General features: G+C 42.7%; 2 protein-coding genes across 2 annotated transcripts; one reads left to right on the forward strand and one right to left on the reverse strand.

Moving 5' to 3' along the window:
* Positions 1–279: 279 nt before the first annotated feature.
* On the reverse strand, positions 280–5,650 carry RNF113A (ring finger protein 113A). Its single transcript, XM_064277541.1, has one exon. The coding sequence runs from the start codon at positions 5,529–5,531 to the stop codon at positions 4,503–4,505; it is 1,029 nt and encodes a 342-aa protein (XP_064133611.1). The 5' UTR covers positions 5,532–5,650; the 3' UTR covers positions 280–4,502.
* A 52-nt stretch (positions 5,651–5,702) lies between these two features.
* On the forward strand, positions 5,703–12,619 carry NDUFA1 (NADH:ubiquinone oxidoreductase subunit A1). The gene is made up of 3 exons (XM_023553859.2): positions 5,703–5,921; positions 6,789–6,878; positions 12,464–12,619. The coding sequence occupies exons 1-3, from the start codon at positions 5,820–5,822 to the stop codon at positions 12,482–12,484; spliced, it is 213 nt and encodes a 70-aa protein (XP_023409627.1). The 5' UTR covers positions 5,703–5,819; the 3' UTR covers positions 12,485–12,619.
* Positions 12,620–21,518: the final 8,899 nt, after the last annotated feature.

Raw genomic sequence — 21,518 nt, forward strand, 5'->3', positions numbered from 1 at the left:
GGTCCCCTGGGTGCCGTGGCAGGCTGTGGGAAGGGTCCAGAGCTGACAGGAAGGGGCCTGAGGTACGGGCAGGGTCCCTTCAAGGTCACAGTGGGCGGCCGGAGGGGTTCCGGAGCCAGCAGGAAGGAGTCTGGGGTCTGGGTCCCCTTGGGGCCATGGCATGCAGCAGGAGGGGTCTGGGGCTGGCGGCAAGGGGCCTGGCCAAGTCCTTACAATGGCTTATAAGGCTGTACACAGCCCGCCCCCCTGCCTCCGTTTCTTCTCTTCTCTAATCTCATATTTCTTTCCGCTTCCTTCATTTCACTCCAATTACGGTCTTCTTCAAAGTTCCTAGGACATATCAGGCACTCTGCTGCCTCAGGGCCTTCACACTTGGTGTTCTGTCTAGAATGTTCTTCGCCCACATAACTGCTTCATTTAGGTCTCTGCTCAAAGGTTACATCATCAGAGGTGCTCTCTGACCACCCTATATAGAACAGCATTCCCCCGTACCACTGTACACTTATCTCCTTCCCTTTATTGTTCTTCATAGCACTTATCACAGCCTGATATTTTAGTAAACATTACTATGTTTAGAATATATATATTATGTGAGTATATTAAATATATATTATATATAAATTTGTTACTGTCTCTCATGTAAGTTCCATGAGAACATGGACTTGTGTTTTTGTCATGGCTGTACCTCCAGTGGTGGCGTACTGGTTAAGAGCTACAGCACCTAACCGAAAGGTTGGCAGTTCAATTTCACCAGGTGCTCCTTGGAAACTCTATGGGGCAGTTCTCCTCTGTCCTGTAGGGTCGCTATGAGTCGAAATCGACTTGATGGCAGTGGGTTTGGTTTTTGTTACCTTCAGTGCTTACAGCAATGCCTGGGGAATACTGAGTGCTCCAAAATATTTATTAAATGAATGAATTTCCACATTCACCAGTCTAGTCCAGTATTCCACGATCTGTCACCTGGACTAGTGCAACAGCCTCCTTCCTCACCTCCCTGCCTCAAGCCTGGTTCCCTTTCAATCCATTTCCACACTGCAGAATTATCTTTTTAAAAATCAAATCTGATCATCTCACTTCCCTTCTTAAAACCCTTTGATATTGTCCCTTTGCCCTTCAAATAAAGTCTAAAGTCTTTAACATGACTTGCAAGGTGTCTGCTCTTTGGCCCTGACTACCTCGTCTCTTTCCTCCAGCCATCTTAGATTGCTTTCTTAGCAGAAGCCAATCTCTCACATTAGGTCCTTAGTATGTTTGTCCATTTGCCTGGGATCTTGTTCTCCTATTTACCTTTCAGGTCTTAGTTTGAGAGTTATTTTCCTAGGGGAGCCTCCCCTGACCTCTGAGACTAGGTTGGTTCCTTCAGCATACAGCTCCAAGCTCATCTGTGCTGTGATGCTTTTCTTTTTTGCTCATCATTTCACACCAGTACCTAGCACAATACCTGACATGTAGAAGTTCGACAAATTTTTGTAAAATGAAGGAAGCTGTTGTTAGTTGCCATCAAGTTGGCCCCCAACTCATGCACACCTGAACAAAATGCTGCCTGGTCCAGTGTCATCCCCATGATCAGTAGTGGATTGGACCATTGCAAGCCGGAGGGTTTTTTGGTGTTTTTTTTAGTGATAGATTGAGTGAGCTTAAAGCAAGGATAATGTGAGCTTGCAGATACCAGAGGACACAGCATACTGTCCTGGAATAAAGCCAACACTGGAAAAAGAGCTGAATGATGGAGAAAAGTCTTTTTTTTTTTTGCTTTTCCTTATTTTTTTATTTAGTTGTTGTTGTTGAAAATATACACAGCAAAACATACACCAATTCAGCAGTTTCTACATGTACAGTTCAGTGACATTGATTATATTCTTTGAGTTGTGCAACCATTCTCACCCTCCTTTTCTAAGTTGTTCCTCCACCATTAACATAAACTCACTGCCCCCTAAGGTCCCTATCTGATCTTTCGAGTTGCTTGTTATCCATTGATCCCGTATAGATCTTAAAAGAACATAATGCTCAAAGCTGACATTCCTTACTAGTTAAGCTAAACTACTGTTTGGTTTTAAGAAGACTTCAGGGGATATTTTTGGCTTTAGGTTTAAAGATCATCTCAGGGCAATAGTTTCAGGGGTTCATCCAGGCTCCATGGCTCCAGAAAGCCGGGAGTCCATGAGAAATCGAAATTCTATTCTGCATTTCCCCCTCTCTTTGATCAGAATTCTTCTATAGAATCTTTGATCAAAGTGTTCAGTAGTGGTAGCCAAGCACCATCCAGTTCTGCTCTCATGGCAAAGGAGGCAGTTGTTCATGGAGGCGGTTAACCTCACATTCCATATCCTCCTCCTATTTCTGACTCTCCTTCCTCTGTTGCTGCAGGTGAATAGAGTCCAATTGTCGTGCCTTGGATGGCTGCTTGCAAGCTTTTAAGACCGCAGGCACTACACAATGAACTAGGAGGTAGAACAGAAGCACTAATCATGTTATTAGGCCAATTAACTGGGATGTCCCATGAAACCATGACCCTACACCAAGGAACCAAATCCCATGAAGTTTTTGGTTGTACATGAACAGTCTCACAGCTACTCTTTTTTTGTCATTGTAAATATGACACAGCTTTTCACAATTCAACTTTTTACAGGTATACAGCTTATTGACAGCAATTACAATAATCAGCTCTGGATCCATAGGGTTTTCATTGGCTGGTTTTCAGTAGATTGCCAGGCCTTTCTTCCTAGTCTCTCTTAAGTCTAGAAGCTCCGCTGACACCTGTTCAGCATCATAGCAACACACAAGCCTTCACTGACAGACAGGTGGTAGCCGTACATGAGGTGCATTGGCTGGGAATCGAACACAGGTCTCCCACGTGGAAGGCAAGAATTCTGCCATTGAACCACCACTGCCGCCTATGAGGCTTTCTTAAACACTTTTCCCAGTAGGCAATTTCTCAGGTATTCCCATCTTACTTTGTATATTCTTATAGAATGTGTCACACTGTCTCAAGTGAGTTTGTTTCTGAAGTCCTCTAAAATAGGGATTGGGTTAATCCTGGGACATCAGCCCAGTGCACTCTTTTGTGATACTCATCACACTTGTCATTGTTTAATGTCCAGCTTCATGAGGGCAGAAGCTGCTAATATCCCCTATGCCAAGCACAGTTCTTGGCACAGCAGCTGCTCAAAGAATATCTTTAAATGGATTAATGAATGTGAATAAAAGACACTCTACCCCACAACGTATTCTTGCATGTTTCCTGGGATACCCAAGTTCTAGTTAGATCGATAACCATGTGCTAATGATTTGGCCTAACTGGCCTTCTTGCTTGTCTTCCATCTTCCTGCAATCCATCCTATAGCTTGCAGCCACCCATACTCATTGCCATCAAGTCGATTTCGACTCATAGCTACCCAATAGGACAGAGTAGAACTGCTCCATAGGGTTTTCAAGGAGCAGCTGGTAGATTCGAACTGCTGACTTTTTTGGTTAGCATCTGAGCTTTTAACCACTGCACCACCAGGGCTCTGCTTGCAACCACAATAAATATTTTTAAAAAGTCTGTATTCCCGTCCCCAATCCTCTATTTCCCCATTATCTACAGAAATACAGTCGAAGCTCTTTACCTTGGCATTCAAGGCTTTGTTCCCAGTCTCCCTTTTCAAACCTCTCTGAGCTTATTTTAATAAGCACTGGGCTAGTCACTGAAGGAGTTCACAAAGTAGTTGTGAAGAGTACATAGACTAACTATATTGGGACGTGACCAGCTCTATTATAGTCTCTGAGAACATGGATAATTTCAGATAATGAGTTATAAAATATTAGGTTTTTGCCTTCTGCAGGTTCACAAGTTCAATCTAGAACTGTGATATCCAGTACTTGGCCATGAGCCACATTTCAAGTGCTCAAGAGCCACATGTGGCTAGTGGCTATCATATTGGACAGCACAGCATAGACTATTTCTATCATCTGTGAAAGAGTGGGGGAGTTACCTATAGATGCTTCAGAAAGAACAAGGACCACTTACCATACATGCACCCTGTGGTGCTAGCTACCAGTCCCCCAACCCCATTCTTCCTGCCACCCCCCAATCACATATGTTGGCTCTGGTGCATTTTGAAGTCAGTATGAGTACAGGCCCTCAGGGCTCCCAACAAAGGTATGTGAACATACTTAGCAAACTATTAAGTGATACAGAAATATGATACAATAAATAGGTCCAGTTCTTGCTCCCATCACAGCCTTGGTTACTTCAAACAAGTTCTAGCTCTTTTCTCAAACTTCAAAATCCCATCCCCATAATTTATGCCAAAGAGTTCTGAAAAGTATATGCTACACACAAGTAAAGTGTTTATCCCAGGACTAAAAATCCAGGTTGTACCTACCTTGACGCTTTAAGTCATTTAGGACCCTACTTCACTACCTGCCTTTTCCTCTCAGTCACTTTCCCTAGAAAGTCAGGACACAAGATTTCCAAAACAACAAAACATTTATTCTGAGATCTGAGAATTATGAGACACTTAAATAATGGGAATTGGATCCTCATTGGGGTCTTCTGGGAAATCGGAAGCACCACCCTCTCCAGCAGCTCGATTCCTCTCCAGTTTGGCAATCACTTCTTTCGCTGGATTGAAGACGCCATTGGTCTGCTGGTCACAGACATAGCAACGTGGGGTGGTGCGGAAGTGCTGCAGTGCACAGCTCTCGCAGAAATAATGCCTGCACTTGGTGACGACTGGGTTTTGGAAGGTCTGGCGACAGATGAAACACTTGAATGGTATTTCCTCGTCATCGCTTCCCACTTCATAGTTTTCATCCTCATAGACACCATAGCGACCCTCATCGAGCTCACGTTCGATCTGCCACCCATGCTTGTAATCTGAACGATCATGGAGGAACTTGCAGCTATCTCCGAAGCCGCAGAAGCCAGTCTCTTTGTAGTCCTTACAAATGTCGGGCTGGTAATCCCAGCGCACCGTGGCACGTAGATGCTCGGGAGCTCGGATGGGGCCCTTCCTGACCATCCCCGAGGAGGCATTGCCCATAGACGTATCCTTGGGCTTCATGTATTTCTGATAATTGTTGATTCCCCGATAGATCTTGTCATCTTCCTTGCCCCTCAGCTCCTCCTGGATCTTCTGGCTGCGCTCAAAGATGGCTTGTGCGTCACGCTCTTTCTCTGTGTCTAGCTCATAGACAGCGGTTGCACCCATATCCTCTGGCCCCACGGGTTTCGCTGAGCGGGTGGACTTGTAGACCACGCCAACACTCTCGGGCTCATTCTCCTCCTCGCTACTCAAGTCGCCGTAAGCCACCTTTTGTTTACCGCTGCTACGCGTCTTCTGTACCATCGGATTGTGGATCGTTCTCTTCTTTTCCGGGCGAACCACAGTGCTGCCTTCTTCACTGCTGCTGCTGCTGCTTTCTCCGGGATCTCGGTTGCAGACAGGGCGCTTTCTGCGGCCTGTAGCACCTTTTCGTCCCGGCTTTTTGAAGAGGAAGGTGCACACCTGGTCTCCCGTCTTTCCTGGAGAAAGTTGCTCTGCCATTTTGGAGTACTGAGCTCCCAAACGGCTCCGGCGTGTGGGAAAGCGCAGGCCCCGTCAAGTCACCGCACGACCTGCGCTCTCCTGTGGGCCGGAGGAAGACGCCACAGAAAACACTGCTAAAACCCTTGAGCGCGAGGGCGTGATCGCGCACTCTTGAGCCCTACCGGACCCCGTCGCTTCCTCCGGAGAAGGCGTGACGCACCGCACTCGTGGAGCGCCGCGGAGCTTATCGGGAAGGAAGCCGAAGCCGGGTCACCTTTAAGTGATCTAGGAGGAGGTTCTGCCAAGATGTGGTTCGAGATTCTCCCTGGCATCGCTGTCATGGCGGCGTGTTTGTTAATCCCCGGAGTGACCACTGCGTACATCCACAGGTTCAGTGCCAGGAAAAAGGTAAGACAGCTCCCCCAGTCTTGGGGTCGACACTGCACTGGCGGGTCAGGGAGGCCCTTAGGCTCCGGTGCTTCTCTCTCAGGTGGGGGTACCAAGGTCCGCCCACCTCTTTTTTTTAGTGATGACTGAAAATGGATGCTTGCGGAATGAAGTCCGACGGAAACCGCATCCTATTCTAGCAAGAAACAGCTAGTTGCTGTTCTGAGGAGAGTGGGCAAAAAGGCAGAGTAGGGATTAGGAGATGAGAAGAGGTGGGTCCAAAGCAAGAGAAAGATTAGTCTTGTCTCTACTCCCCTCGACCTCTAATCAGTATTTTTTCTTGCTCGGGTTTGATTTTAATTTCTCGTATCCACGTTTCTCTGCTCTTAATTAGGTTATTCCGTTGACATTTTCTTAATTCCCTATTTTCTCTTGCAAGCCTTTAGGAATTTACCCCAAGACCCTATTTTTCTCATCAGGTTTTAATTTTTCCCTCTTCCTAGCCGTTCACATCATCCCTAGAATACAGTAATGGTATAAAATTATTTTCTGGGTTTTGATTGCCCTTCACGTGTTACCCACCACTATTGTTTTTGTTCACTGGTGTCCTAAAAGATAACAAGTAAACTACCCTCCAAAAAAAGGGGGACAGAAATAAAGAAAGTGAGGCTGGTTAAAATAGAAAGGTGTAAGAAGTCATGTTGACCATTTTAATTGTAAAGTTTAGTGGTCTGATTTTTATTTAGGAGATTCTGGTCTTGTTAATTTGGTTTCTATTTCAGTGATTGTTCCTTTTTTTCTACAATGATGCTTTTTTAAAGTTCTGATATTCAGCAATTGGGTCATCCATCTTTATACAGTGCAATAATAATTGTTTTTTATTTGTAGGAGAAAAGGGTTGCCCATTTTGCATATCAGTGGCATTTGATGCAAAGAGATAGGCGGGTCTCTGGGGTGGATTCTTCCTACGTATCAAAGGTAAGATGACCATGATGCCAACCACCTGTCAGGGTTGAGGTGGGTTCTGGTAATACCTCCCCCTGGGTCATAAGCTGGTAAGGAAATGGTGGGAGCTGAGATTTGAGCCATAGCCCATGTCCTTAGTCCCTACACTATACTACTTGTCCAGTTTGTAGTTAGTTTTTTCATTGCCTCATTTGTCAGAATAAAAAATTGGTAATGCTGTTGTCAGTTCCCAAATTGTTTTTGAGATTTTACTGGCTTGTGTAATCCAGGAGACGGGGAGCAATTGACCAACAGAGTGGTTAGTCAATATTTTTAAAAAAAGATTTGTGGGTGAGTTTTTGATGACTGTTCTTTTGTATAAATCTGTACATTTTTAAACATTGTAAATTTGATTTTAAAAATATAATTCAAGTGACCGTGGTATATATTAGTGAAAGAAAAGAGGATCAATTAAGAGGACTAATTTGTGTATCCAAGTGGGAAATAATCCAGCTTTAGAGTTGGACAAACTTGGATTTGAATTTCTGCCCTACTTAGGTCTTTTTGGTCTCTCTAACCCTCTATTGCCTCAGTTGTATGACAAAACTGTTAAACACTACCTGATAGAGTTTTTGTGGTATGACAGTATTTGTTCCCTGTGTGAGGAACTCAGCATTATAAGCTCAATAAATGTTTCCTTCTCTTCTGGTTAACTTCTGAGTTGTCTTTTTTTTTTTTTTAAGGTTTATTTGGCTTAGGGGCATTGGAAATTATGGACTCGAATTCACTGATACTTAGATAATGTAATGTAGGTCTTAAAATCTGTAAATACTGTACTCTGAAATTCCTTGAAACAGTACGTTTACCGTCATTTTACTGTTACAAGTTGACAGCAGTTTCTTTCCATTTGAATATCTAGAGTACAAAACTGTTGGCACCCCCAAAATCCAACCATAGTATCTTTTATGGAAATATAAAAGTCTGATTAGAAGCCATAATCTGGGGGAAATGCAGATTGATATCTGGGCAAATGTGTTTTACACTAGATCAAAGGGTATGTGTATAAAAACCAAGCCAAAACACAAAGTTGCAATAGGCTTAAGATGGAAGTGAAGGAAATAAGCCCTAAGATACTGTGGGGAATAAAAGTGAAGATGTAGTGCTGATAGAGAGGGGAGAAGATGGAATTTGGTGAGTTGTTTCAGTCTGGAGTTTTGGACTTGATGGTCAAGTCACTTTAATTTTACATTAGCTGAGCCTCGTGTTGCTTCTTGAGATTTTTGAATAGAAATAAAGACTAATTGATAGTACTTTCTAAATTACAGTGGAAGAAGTACCTTATCCTAAAGAATCACCTAACATTGTATTTAACATAGAAAATTATTTATTTTTTTGTAGTTGATCGTAAGGAGAAATGATAGTGTTGCTTTAATCCCTAACAGAATTCATGCATCATAGGTGCTTGTCTGTGGATGAAATCATGAGCCAAGTACAATCAAGCACCTGTCTAAATCTCTTTAGTCAACTGATATGAGAGCTTAGATTTGTTTAGTGCCCTACTGTCTACAGAGTACTTGTCCGAGTTCATTTAACTTCTTTTTGTAAAATTACGTAAGTAATTTATGAATGCATTGTATAAAAATTTTGAGAATACAAACAGTAAAAAACAAAGGCCCCTTTTCTCCCCGACCCCAACATGCATAGCTACCCATGCAATCCTTCTCCTTTCTCCTGAGGTAGCATTATTTTCATTTTGTTGTGTATTATTCTAGGCTTTTTTTCCCTGTGTATTCCTGTACCTATGCATGTTATCTATACATACAGTTTTTTAAAAATGGGATCATCCTGTGCATATTATTCTTTTAGTATTATCTAATAGGACATCTTGGAGATGAGATCTTCCCTCATTGGTACATATAGGTCTATATCAGTGGTTCTCAACCAGCGGCGATTTTGCCTGCAAGGTGACATTTGGCAATGTCTGGAGATGTTTTTCATACAACTTGGGGGGGGTGCTACTGGCATCTAATGGGTGGAGACCAGAGATGCTGTGAAACATCCCTATAATGCGTAGGCTAGGCACCCACAACAGAGAACCATTTGGTCTAAAATGTCAGTAGTGCCAAGGTTGAGAAATGCTAGTCTATGTTCTTTTTACTGTGGTGTAAAACACCGTATCCTAAAGAATCATCTCAAATGATATTTAACATCGACTGTAGCTGATCACGAAGAGAAATGATGGTGCCTTTTTGTCCCTGACAGAAGTTGTGCCTCCTAGGTATCTGATGCAGAAGTCCCACAGGTAATCAGCTTATTCTTCCACTGGTGGAAGAATACTCGGGGTAGTTCCTTTTTTATTTTATTTTTTGATCAAATAATGTTGCAGCAAAAATTCTAGCACATGCCTTCTTTAGGCATATTCTTTTTTTTTTAATGACAGTGAGTTAATTGGGAAAAGAGCAGCTTGGAATACAACTGCACTTGTCAATTCATAGATGGATTGCAATCATGAGTTAGCAACAGATAGAAAAGTTTGGCAAAAACCAAGGAAAGCATTCTGTGAAAATCAGTTAGCTACATGGGACTTAAAATGGAGAATATTATCTCTTAGTATTTGTACGCTGTATCCTATACATCCTTTATTTCAGTAACATTTATAACAAATACATACACACACGTATGCACATTTTTTTTCCCCGGGAGAGCCAGTTGTTAAGCGTTTACCCACCATCACTGCCTTCCTCACTTGTTTGGTCCTCTGTGGAACTGAAGAACATCTGCAGCCGTGCTGCTCTGGAGTTCTTCCTTAGCCTTCTCTTCTCTAGGCGGAATAATCTGTGATTCATTGATATTTGCCTATAGGTTTTATTTTCTGATTTTCCTCTGAGCAGTCTGGTATCAGGCAGGAACCTTTCTTTACCTGAGGAGTACAGAGCTGGGCATGTGACAGTATCCAGAAAGGAGACGACCCTTGCAGAGTGGGAGGCCTGCCTGACTGGGGACCCAGGGCAGTGCGTGGAATAAGTGTATGGGTATTTTTGTAGGACTGATTCCTAGGAGTGGAATGGTTGGACAAAATGAAGCGCCTTTTGAATGCTGATGATACTGCCAACTTGCCGTTCAGAAGGATTGTATCAAATTCTACTTCCAGCAACCAAATATGAGAATACCTGCTTCCTCACATCCTCACCAACATTAGATATTATCCATCTTAATTTTTGTGTAATTAAGTGAAGAAAACCTAAAACAAAAACACTGGTTGCTGTGGAGTTGATTCTGACTCGTAGCGACCCCACGTGTGTCAGAGTAGAGCTGCATTCCATAGCGTTTTCACTGGCTGATTTTTTACAAGCAGATCACCAGGCCGTTCTTCTGAGGCACCTCCGGGTGGACTCAAAGCTCCGGCCTTTCAGTTAGCGGCCCAGCTCAATACCAGCGTGCACCGCTCGCTGAGAGACTGCGATCAAACGCTAGTGCTGATTCAGTTTGCGTTTTGTCTACTAGTGAAGCCGGGCAGTTTTTCGTGTATTTAATGATCGTGTTTCTTAAATTTGCAGATTGCTTGCCTATATCCTTTCCCTGTTCATTTTGATTTGTCTTTTTCTTTTTGATTCATAGGAGTTCTTTATATATTCTGGATATTAATCTTTTGCCTGTTTTATATATGGCAAATATTTTTCCCAATCTGCTGCTTGTTTTTTTCACTTCATGATGTCTTTCATTGTATAACCAAACCAAAAACCAAACCTGTTGCCGTTGAGTCGATTCCAACTCATAGCAACCCTACAGGACAGAGTAGAACTACCCCCTAGGGTTTCCAAGGAGTGCCTGGTGGATTTGAACTGCCAACCTATTGGCTTAGCAGCTGAGCTCTTAACCACTGTGCCACCAGGGCTCCGATGGTAGTGTTTAATTTCAACATTCCATTTATCAAGTTTTGTCATTCTGGATTCTGGGTTTCTACCCAAGATTATAAAAGTATATTCCTGTAATTTCTCCAACTACTGATACAGTTTTTTTTCCCCCATTTAGTTCTTTGATCCATCTACAATTTATTTTGGGGTATAATATATAATGTAAAGTGAGGATTTAACTTTTTTCCCCAAGAGGTAGCCAGTTGTCACAATCATCTATTTATAGAATAGTCCATTTTCTATTTGACGTACCATCCTAGTAAATAAAATGTTCACACATTCATGGGCATGTTTCACAGATGTGCTCTTCTATGCTCTGTTGGTCGACGGATTCCTGCACCAATACCACATGTAAAAAAAAAATTTTTTTTACATGTAAAGAATCACTAATTTTATATTCGATTGGATCATATGAAATTGCTGTTTTTGTAGGTCAGAAATGGTCAAGAAGCACCATTTTCATGTGGTTTTACCTAATAGTATGTTCTTACATCTTGTAAGGGTAATTCCGCCTCATTGTTCTTTTAAAAATTTTTATCTCCTTTTTTAATATCTTCTTCTTGCTCATTCATTCTTCAGATACAACCTGAGGTAAATGTTATTTTCATCTTATAGTTGAGAAAACAGGATTAGAGTGATTAAATGATATTATAAGGACTCACCCTAGGTCATCTGCATCTCAATATAGTGCTGATATTCGAGACAGGCTGGTCTAATAAACGTGATCGTAAATATCCGCTCATCTAGAGCAGTGTTTCTCATAGGGTGCTCCAAGAACCACCTGCATCAGAATCACCTGGCCTGTGAGATAAAATACAGATTCCTAGGCTCCTGGCCAGACCACATGAGCTAGGATTTCTCATAGGTAGGTTCTAGGACTATGCGATTCTAACTTGTCTCTAGGTGATTCTTCCAGCAATAAGATACCTAGACTCTGTTACTTTAGCACCTGATGGAAATGTCAGCATTGATTAATCTTTTATAGCTTTTGAAGCGCCTGGTTATAACTGACTGAGAGATAATGGACTATTGGTTGTGGGTATTTAAATAGTGTAGTGATTATGAGTCAAGGGTTCTGGAGTTGGGGTACCTGGGCTTGAATTCTGACTTTGCTACTTCCTTGCTGACTTGAACAAGTGACTTTTACCTCTCTAAGCTTCCATTTCTTCATCTGTATAAAAGCAGAATGCAGATAATAGTTATCTACCTCATTTAACTGTTATTTTATAAAATGGATTTTACCTTGTTTTTCTCTGACTCGCTGAGGGTGCTTTATATAAGGGTCCAGATGTTGAGTTGTTGCTTGACTGTAATTTCGATGGGGGAGGAGGGGAGGCTTTTCAGATAAAGTGATGTTTGCTGCTATCAGAAACGAAAACTGGAATTAATGGTAGGTTATTCTTTTTACTTTTAGTCAATATAAAATTGAATCCAATTTATTGTTGCACTTAGAGAAATCTGGGATATGAAAGAACTGTCTTCTCTTTTAGATTGATTTGGCTTTTTATACTTAAATGTCTTGCATTTTTCCCTGTGTGAACTTGTAAATCCTCAAGCCCACCTTCAAGTCCTTTATTGACATACAAATCTTAACTACCATAGCAGATAGAGAATGCTCTTGGGTGAGTGCAAATAAGAGATCTTGTTGTACATCTTTGGAGAGAACAGAATTCTCACAATGTCTTTTTAAAAACTGTTTTTCAGGGCTTGGAGAACATTGACTAAGGAAGCATTGTTCTGATTGGCGAAAAAACAACTCAGTCACGCTCACCTACCCCTGCTATAGAAGCTTATGCAATGTATTCTGTAGTGGGTTATGTAGTGCTCAATAAAAATAAAATGACAAAGGAAAATCAGAAATTTTCTTTACTTTTTCTTAATAGAACTACACAAGATCAAGCAATCTACTCAATAGCCTTTATCACTTTAAAAAACTAGAAGGCAACTGAGGCTTGTAAAATTATAGACATAAGGAAACCGAGCACCTAAATCTTCACAGATGGTAGTTGCTACTCTTATTACAGATATCAGTATGTTAAACATTGTTTCACTAAAAGAATACAGGAAAAGTAGTAGTTTTTTTTTTTTTGTAGGTCCTTTTCTGGGTGAAAACAGTGTTTAAAATTTTCAGACACTTTTAAAACAGATCGCACCTTCAACTTTCATGCATTCTGTATGGTATCCAAGACATAGCCTGTGCTTAAACATTGATTTTTCTTTCAGTGTAGAGCAGACACAGCTACCATTTGGAGGGGGGAAGAGGAGGTCATCTACTAAGTGTATGTCCTTAGATGAATTTCAGGTCTGTATGGTGAGGGGTTATAAAATGACAGGTAAGAATCAGTTGGTCTGGTTCAGCATTCAGGTTCAAATTCTACACCTCCCTTTCTGTGGCATTTGCTATGGAAAATACCACATGACTTATAAATTGACCTTAATTTTTAAAAAATTTTATTTTGTTGTTCAGGATGTACACAGCAAAACATACACCAGTTCAACAGTTTCTACAATTCAGTGACATTGATTACATTTTGCAAGTTGTGCAACCATTCTCACTCTCCTTTTCTGAGTTGTTCCTCCTCCATTAATGTAAACACACTGCCCCTAAGGTTTCTATCTAATCTTTCAGGTTGCTGTTGTCAGTGTGATCCCGTATAGACATTTCTTAAAAGAGCATAATGCTCAAGGTAAACTTTTTTTTTTTTTAACTAGTTAAGCTAAACAATTGTTTGGTTTTAAGAAGATTTCAGGGAGTATTTTTAGTTTAAGGTTTAAAGATTATCTCAGGGCAATAGTTGCAGGGGTTCTTCCAGCCTTCATGGTTCCAGAAAGTCTAGAGTCTGTGAGAATCTGACATTCTGCCCTGTATTCCCCACCCCCTCTTTGATCAGCACTTTTGATCAGAGTGTTCAGTAATGGAAGCCAGCCTTACTTTGTGCTGTCAGGGAGTGAACCAGATTATAACACTTTGAAGCTAGAATATAGTGGTGCTACATGGCCTGGATCTCAGTTTTGGCAAGAAGATGACCCCACCTTTTGTTTGGAAACACATTTTTAATTGAATATTTACCAGAAAAAAAAACTTTAGAATTACAGCAATTCAAACTTAGAAGGGCCCTTAGACCAAACCCTTGGGCCCTTAGTCCAAACTCTGATTTCTCAGACAAGGAAGCAGTTTCAGAGATGGGAAGCGATCACTTAGTAGCAAAACTAGGAGAACCCAGGTGTTTTGAGTCCCAATCTAATGTACTTTACCTGAACTTTTTGGTTGACTTCAGTAAACACCGGCTGAGTAAATGCTACCTGCCAGGCACTGTGCTACAGGTTGGACTAAGACACACCCCTGCCCTCCAGGAGCTCAGTCCACTGGAAGTGACAGATAATAGCTGGATGAGATATCAGAGTGCTATGACAGAAGTTTGCAGGAGGTGCTGTGGGAGCCCAGGGGAAAGGGCAGGGGGGGTTCACCCAGCCTTACAGGTTGGGGTAAAAAGGAAGACATGCCAAGCTGAGGGAAAAGCATGAGTGTAGGCATGAAACTGGCTGTGTGGGAAAGATCTACAAGCAGTTCTGCGCTTGGCCAACCAGTTGGAAGAGATCCATATTTGTGCCCATTCCCAAAAAAGGTGATCCAACCAAATGTGGAAATTATAGAATAATACCAATATCACATGCAAGCAAAATTCTGCTGAAGACCATTCAAAAACGGCTGCAGCAGTATATTGACAGGGAACTGCCAGAAATTCAGGCTGGTTTCAGAAGAGGATGGGGAACCAGGGATATCATTGCTGATGTCAGATGGATCCTGGCTGAAAGCAGAGAATACCAGAAAGATGTTTACCTGTGTTTTATTGACTATGCAGGAGCCCTGGTGGCACAGTGGTTAAGAGCTCGGCTGGTAACTAAAAGATCAGCAGTTGAAATCCACTAGCTGCTCCTTGGAAATGCTATGGGGCAGTTCTACTCCTATATCCTATAGGGTTGCTGTGAGTCGGAATCAACTCGATGGCAATGAGTTATTGACTATACAAAGGCATTTGATTGTGTGGATCATAACAAATTACAGATTACATTGCAAAGAATGAGAATTCCAGAACACTTAATTGTGCTCATGAGGAACCTTTACATAGATCAAGAGGCAGTTGTCTGGACAGAACAAGGGGATACTGATTGGTTTAAAGTCAGGAAAGGTGTGTGTCAGGGTTGTATCCTTTCACCATACCTATTCAATCTGTATGCTGAGCAAATAATATGAGAAGCTGGATTATATGAAGAAGAACGGGGCATCAGGATTGGAGGAAGGCTCATTAACAACCTGCGTTATGCAGATGACACCACGTTGCTTGCTGAAGAGGACCTGAAGTGCTTACTGATGGAAGATCAAAGACCAAAGCCTTCAGTATGAACTACACCTCAACATAAAGAACACAAAAATTCTCAGAACTGGACCAATAAGCATCATCATCATAAACAGAGAAAATAATGAAGTTGTCAAAGATTTCATTTTACTTTGATCCACAATCAATGCTTATGGAAGCAGCAGTCAAGAAATCAAACTACATATTGCATTGGGCAAATCTGCTGCAAAAGACCTTTTTAAAGTGTTAAAAAGCAAAGATGTCACCTTGGGGACTAAGGTGCACCCGACCCAAGCCATTGTGTTTCCAATCTCCTCATATACATGTGAAAGCTGGACAAGGAATAAGGAAGACCAAAGAAGAACTGATACCTTTGAATTATGGTGTTGGTGAAGAATATTGAATATACCATGGACTGCCAAAAGAACGAACAAATCTGTCTTGGAAGAAATACAGCCAGAATGCTCCTTGGAAGTGAGAATGGCAAGACTTTGTCTCACATACTTTGGACATGTTATCAGGAGGGACCAGTCCCTGGAGAAGGATGTCATACTTGGTAAAGCAGAGGGTCATCGACAAAGAGGAAGACCCTCAAGGAGATGGATGAACACAGTAGCTGTAACAATGGGCCCAAACATAGCAACAATTGTGAGGATGGTGCAGGACTGGACAGTGTTTTGTTCTGTTATATACAAGGTCACTATGAGGCAGAAGTGTAAAAATGACTTGGGGGTAGAATCTGACCTCCCCCAACCTCACCAGGGGGAAGGAGAACCAAGATCAACAGTGCAAGGCTGACTCCCATGAGGCGGAGGCCAGACAAGCCTCTTCTCTCGGCCATCCTGACCAGCTCTGACACTAACCATCCCTCACGCAGCACTCTCTACTTTGCTGAGTTCGATGATTCATTGCAAGGGCCACACAGAACGTAAAGAGCATACTCATGATTATGGGGTTTATTATAAGGGAAGTTTAACTGTTACAATTCAGGCTCAGGAACACTCATGATACAGGTTTTTTCATCAGGACAGCCTCTCCCTGGCCCTAGGCCTCTGCCTAAAGGCACTGAGCTTTCTCTCTCTGTGGGCCAGGAAGCCCACCACACAGCCTCCTGCTGCCAGTGCTCCGCTGTTGGATCTCTCCCACCAGTCTCTCCTTCCTTAGTGGTGGTGGGCTCCTCCTCTCTGCTCTGGAATTGGCTCTCTTTTAAGGCAAAACTGACCAATCCCCTTGGTAGGTCACAATTACCCTATCACAATCACCTGGGTGGGAGTTACAAGCCCATAACTAGAAAGGCCACACACAAAAGTAATTAATCACAGCGCAAGAACCAACTCAAAGGCACCTAACAACAAGAAAGAGAGCAAAAAGTGTGGGGCAAGAAATGAAGAAAGGACTAGAGAGATTGGCAGGGCCCAGAACATGTCTCACTCAGGAGCTGGGGATGCCTTGTGAGAGTAATCGGGAGCTAATTTTTTTAATGCGGGCAGGAAGCAGAAGAGTGGTCTGGTGATTTGGGTATATCTCCCTGGCTGCTCTGCATAAAAACCAAAAAACCCAGTGCCGTGGAGTCGATTCTGACTCATAGGATGTGCTTAAAGCAGAGGTTCTCAGCGACAGTAAGTTTGTCCTGCAGGACACAGTTGCCAATGTGTTACTGACATCTAGTGGGCAGAGGCCAGCGATGCTTCTAAACATCTTAACAACCCAGATGGCAGGCCTCCACGATAAAGATTTAGCCAACCCAAGATGTCAATAGTGCCGAGGTGGGGGTCCCTGATTTAAAGTGTATCGTGGGAGTGTTCCAGGAAGAAACTAGAAATAGGACAGCCAGCTAGGAGGCTATTGTATTAGTCTAGGCTCAAGATAATGATGGCCTAAGCTGTGGCAGTGATAGTAAGGAATAGGAGGATAGGAAGAATTTGGTACACATTTGGAGGTAAAATGTGCAGATGCCATGGTGTTTAGTTGGCCAGGAGGGAGAAGAAAAAAAGGCTAGGGTGACTACCAGCTTTCTGAGTAGGGTTGTGATGAGCACACTGGTAACCTTAAAAAACAAACAAAAAAACGGTTGCTGCCGAGTGGATTCCAACTCATAGCGATCCTGTAGGACAGGGTAGAACTGCCCCATACGGTTTCCAAGGAGTGGCTGGTGGATTCCAGCTGCCAGCCTTTTGGTTAGCAGCCAAGCTCTTAACCACTGCGTCACCAGGGCTCCTTAGTAACCTTAGCAGAAGAATTTTAGTGGAACGGCGAGGGCATATGCCAGACAGCAATGGGTTGAAAAATAAATGGGAGGTGGGAAAGTGGAGGTTGGAAATACAAAAAATCTTAAGAAGTCTTACAATACTAACATAGAACAGTAGCCAAGAATATCCAGAATAGTGTTTATTATGCTACCACCTACATAATAAAACAGGAAAGAGGAATAGAAATGTTTGTACGGTCATTGTATATTCATAGAATATCTCTGGAAGAATACAGAAGAAAGTAGTAGCAACGATTGCCTCTGGGCAGGGGAAACTGGATGGCTGGGAGACAAAGGTGGGAGGGAGACTTTTTCTTTAATCAAGTTTTTTGAGGTATAACTCATAAAACTTTATATACTCTTAAAAATTTATACTCTTTTGTACTCTCTGAGTTGAGCCACATGACTAGATTACTGATGTAACAAAAGAGGACCAAAACACAACAAAAACCCTTAAGACATCCTCCTTCAGTTCTGAGCATTACCTAGCTTCAGCCACATTTGCAATAACAAGCATTTCTTTTGGATTTGAGAGTAATTACTGATATTTGCATAAAGCGGACATTACTTGTTTCTCTGCCACCTGTCCCTTGTCTGGGGACAAAGACACCACACTCCTTTCTTATTCCTCTGCACATCCCACTGGCAAAACAAAATAAAACCCCTTAAGAACAGACATACCTTTCGGAAGAGGGTTACCTGTCCATTGGCCCTGTCCAGCAAAAAGGTCCTTAATTAGTGCAGTGCTCTATTTGACCCAGGGAGCAGGGTTCCTAGCCTGACATTCCTCATCCCTCACCCGACAGAGACTGCTCACATAGCAAGCATCATTACACACATCATTTTTCTTTCTTTCTGGGAGGATCGATCCGAGTTTACTGATGTGACATTGTGACATGGTTACAACCTTTTCATAATGGAGGGAAGAAGAAGGTAACATCAACAACAGCTTCTTCATGTGACAATCAAGCCAGAGGACCAATGAAGCCAGTTGTTCAAAGGGGAAACTTACAATTTTCCGTCTAGTGTCTGAAATTATTAAAAAGCACAAAGGAAAACAGTATCAGGGTCTCCATCAAGGAACATACCAGAAAGTGTTTTTTAAGAATTCCTACCTCCTCCAGGAGAATCCTAGAGCAATTCCCCTTCCTCCTCCTCAGGTGTCAGTTTCTCGCTTGGCTCAGCTGTAAACCTAAGCCTTATCACTTTCTGGGGGCATTTGCTTTTCCCAAGGGTGTATCCCAACTCACTCATGTGATAAACCTCAGGCGAGGATCCAACATCTGGAGATGCCGAAGCCTGTCGGGTATGGGACCTTGGGCAAGTCACTTCATTGCTCTGAGCCTCGGTTCACTCAAGTTTCAAATGAGGATAGTACAGGCTCTGTGTACATGCCCAGATGCTGAGGCTATGAGCACATGAAATGATGTACCTCCAGGAGATTGGAAGTGTGCAGCCCTGTGCATGTAGAAGAGCTAACTGAAGCCCCTTTGTGTTAGGAGTGCTCCTTTAACAGCTCTCAGGCTGCCCAGTGCATAACCAAGTGTCACTGGCGGTGGCAGTTTTTGGCTCCCTGTTAAAATGAGTGACTGCAGTCTAGGGATTCCCAGAGCACTGAAAATAAATACAATCAACAGTACTAAGTTCATTGAAGACATTAATTGTTCCAAAAGCAGAGAGAAAAGTGTAGTTTAATGCCACTGTGAGAACCCAGTGCCTGGTTACCCCTGTCAGTTCTTGCTGCTTGCTCTATTCTATAGGAGAGTGGCAAGTGGCTGGAGCTGAAACCCACCATCCTTACCAGGAAACTTCTGGTTGAGGGCAGAGGGTAAGGGGAGCACATTTAAAAATCCTGGGTTTTCAAGATTCCACATCACCCTGATAATTTCGTGACCTGAGAACTCCAGTTCTTCTACTGCACTTTGGTGATAAACAGGACACATGGAACAACTGTAGTGTTTTGTCTTTCCCAAGTATGTAGATGCTGATTCTAGATATCTAAAGAAATTGACATTTAGTTTATTGGTTCAAGTCTGGGTGTGCTTGTATAATGGCCTCTGCTACCCACCCCTCCACACACACACACACACACACACACACACACCCCTCATCCCTTCCCCCAACCAACAACTTAATCTCTGAAGTGTGCAAACACTGCTGCACGCACTTCCTTTCAGAGGAGACAGGAACAGAAGTTTGTGGCCTACAGCACCCTGAGCCCAGGGTTGAGAATTTTCTTGATGCATTTTTGGAAAAAGACAAAGAGAAGGAAATAAACAGAATAAACCCAAAGCTGTGTGTGCATAACCCTTATTTTGAAAGGGGTTCTCTGGCATATTTGTGTGCTTTCTGTGTCTTTTGCTGGTTCCCCACCCCCCAAAAGGCTCTTTTGCAGTGAAACACCAAAAATAATTGCTTCTGGGATTTCCACAAGTCTTGATTCAGGATTATAGATCTAATTGTTCTTTTAAGAACATCCCTGAGAAAATGGCTAGTCAGATCTTACTTGTGAATTCAGCGGTGGAAACCCAAACTACCTGTTATTACATTAGCTGGAACATATTTTGTGTGTCATCCGTTGTTTTGCTTGTCGGCAGGTTCCTGAAAACATAGAGAGATCATTTATTACATTTGAGCTAGAGAGTACTCAGATAATAAAACTTAAATACAAATACGCAATTTTGATTATGACCCCAAAGAGCTGTAATCTTAAAGGCAGTAGAAAGAAGGTAGGGAAGACAATGGGAACACTGAACATTACTGCCCCAAGAGAACAACATGATTTTCCAGGTGTTGAAGAATATCTTTGGTATACCACTGCAAGTTCCCTTGTGTACTACCTACCACCTGTCTGACTGGGAGTGTCTGTTTCACTCACCAGATAACAGTGTCCTTCTAGGACTCCCAACCCAACATCCAGTGCCGTCGAGTCAATTGCGACTAATAGATATATTTCTAGAAGCCAGAAAACAGCCCCCAGAAACCTACTCTCCTCTCTTACCTCTAAGAACTTGACGTTTGGGCCAGGTCTCTAGAGCAATGCTGGAGTATTCAGCCAGTGGCTGTAAGAGGAGCCCACTGTAGTTTTGACCATGGACCTGAACTGGAAGAAGAAAACACCAAGGCATCATTGTCAAGAATTTGGCCATCACCCATGAAACAAAACTAGATTAAAGGGACACACCAGCCCTGGGGCAGGGACTGGAAGGTAGGAGAGAACAGGAAAGCTGGTAATAGCGATCCCAAGGTTGAGAAGGGAGAGTGTTGACATGTCGTGGGATTGTTCATCAATGTCATAAAACAATGTGTGTACTAACTGTTTAGAAACTAGTTTGTTCTGTAAACCTTCATCTAAAGTACAATAAAAAGAGATTAAAAAAGAATTTGGCCATCAGAGGAACAGCTTTACACAGTATTTTTTTTCTTCTGTGCAAAGCACTATTCAATGAAGCACTCAACTCTGTGGCAGACCCCGCCTGCTCAAGGATGACTGAAATTGTCTGAGGGGGCTTTGTGACACCACGACTCAAGGACCCACCCACCTGCGGCTGACCAGCACAGTACTCAGGGTCTATGGCCTTTAGTGTTGGAGGATGGACCTCAGCTTGGGAAAGGCCCTGGGCTTCAAACACCTCCTACCCCTTCCCAGGGCAGTCTAGCTGTCTTTTAACCTTGAAGTGACCTTACTCGGCCACATTTGATTAGATCCTGCCCGAATCTAGCTTTGCCCCAAGTTTTGAGTCAGGGAGTGTTTTGCTGTCACCTGCTTTGACTTGCTTGTTATCTTCTCAACTATACTGTAAGTTCATTGAGGGTGGGTCTCTAGTCTTCTTCAGATTTTCTTCTCTACAATGCCAGGACCTGGGCACTTCACTGGTACTCAAAAGGTATGTGTTGCCTGACTGGGCTCACCTGACAAGAAGAGAATGTCAGCATTTAGCCTGGGCTCTATCACTGAGAGCCATCAGCCTTGCTAGGCAGAGGCAGGGAGGAGGAAAGAGAAGACTGGGAAGAAGGGAAGGGGCGATAGGGTGAGCATGAGGTTATCAGGGAAGGAGAAGACATGGGTGGGAAAGAATCTAATTTAAGGCCCAGGGTGTGGAGACCAGAAGAGATGGCACCCAACTTTAGCTCCATCCTCTCTCTTATGCCC

The sequence above is a fragment of the Loxodonta africana genome, chromosome X (genome assembly GCF_030014295.1).
Source record: "Loxodonta africana isolate mLoxAfr1 chromosome X, mLoxAfr1.hap2, whole genome shotgun sequence".
Classification (NCBI taxonomy): Eukaryota; Metazoa; Chordata; class Mammalia; order Proboscidea; family Elephantidae; genus Loxodonta; species Loxodonta africana.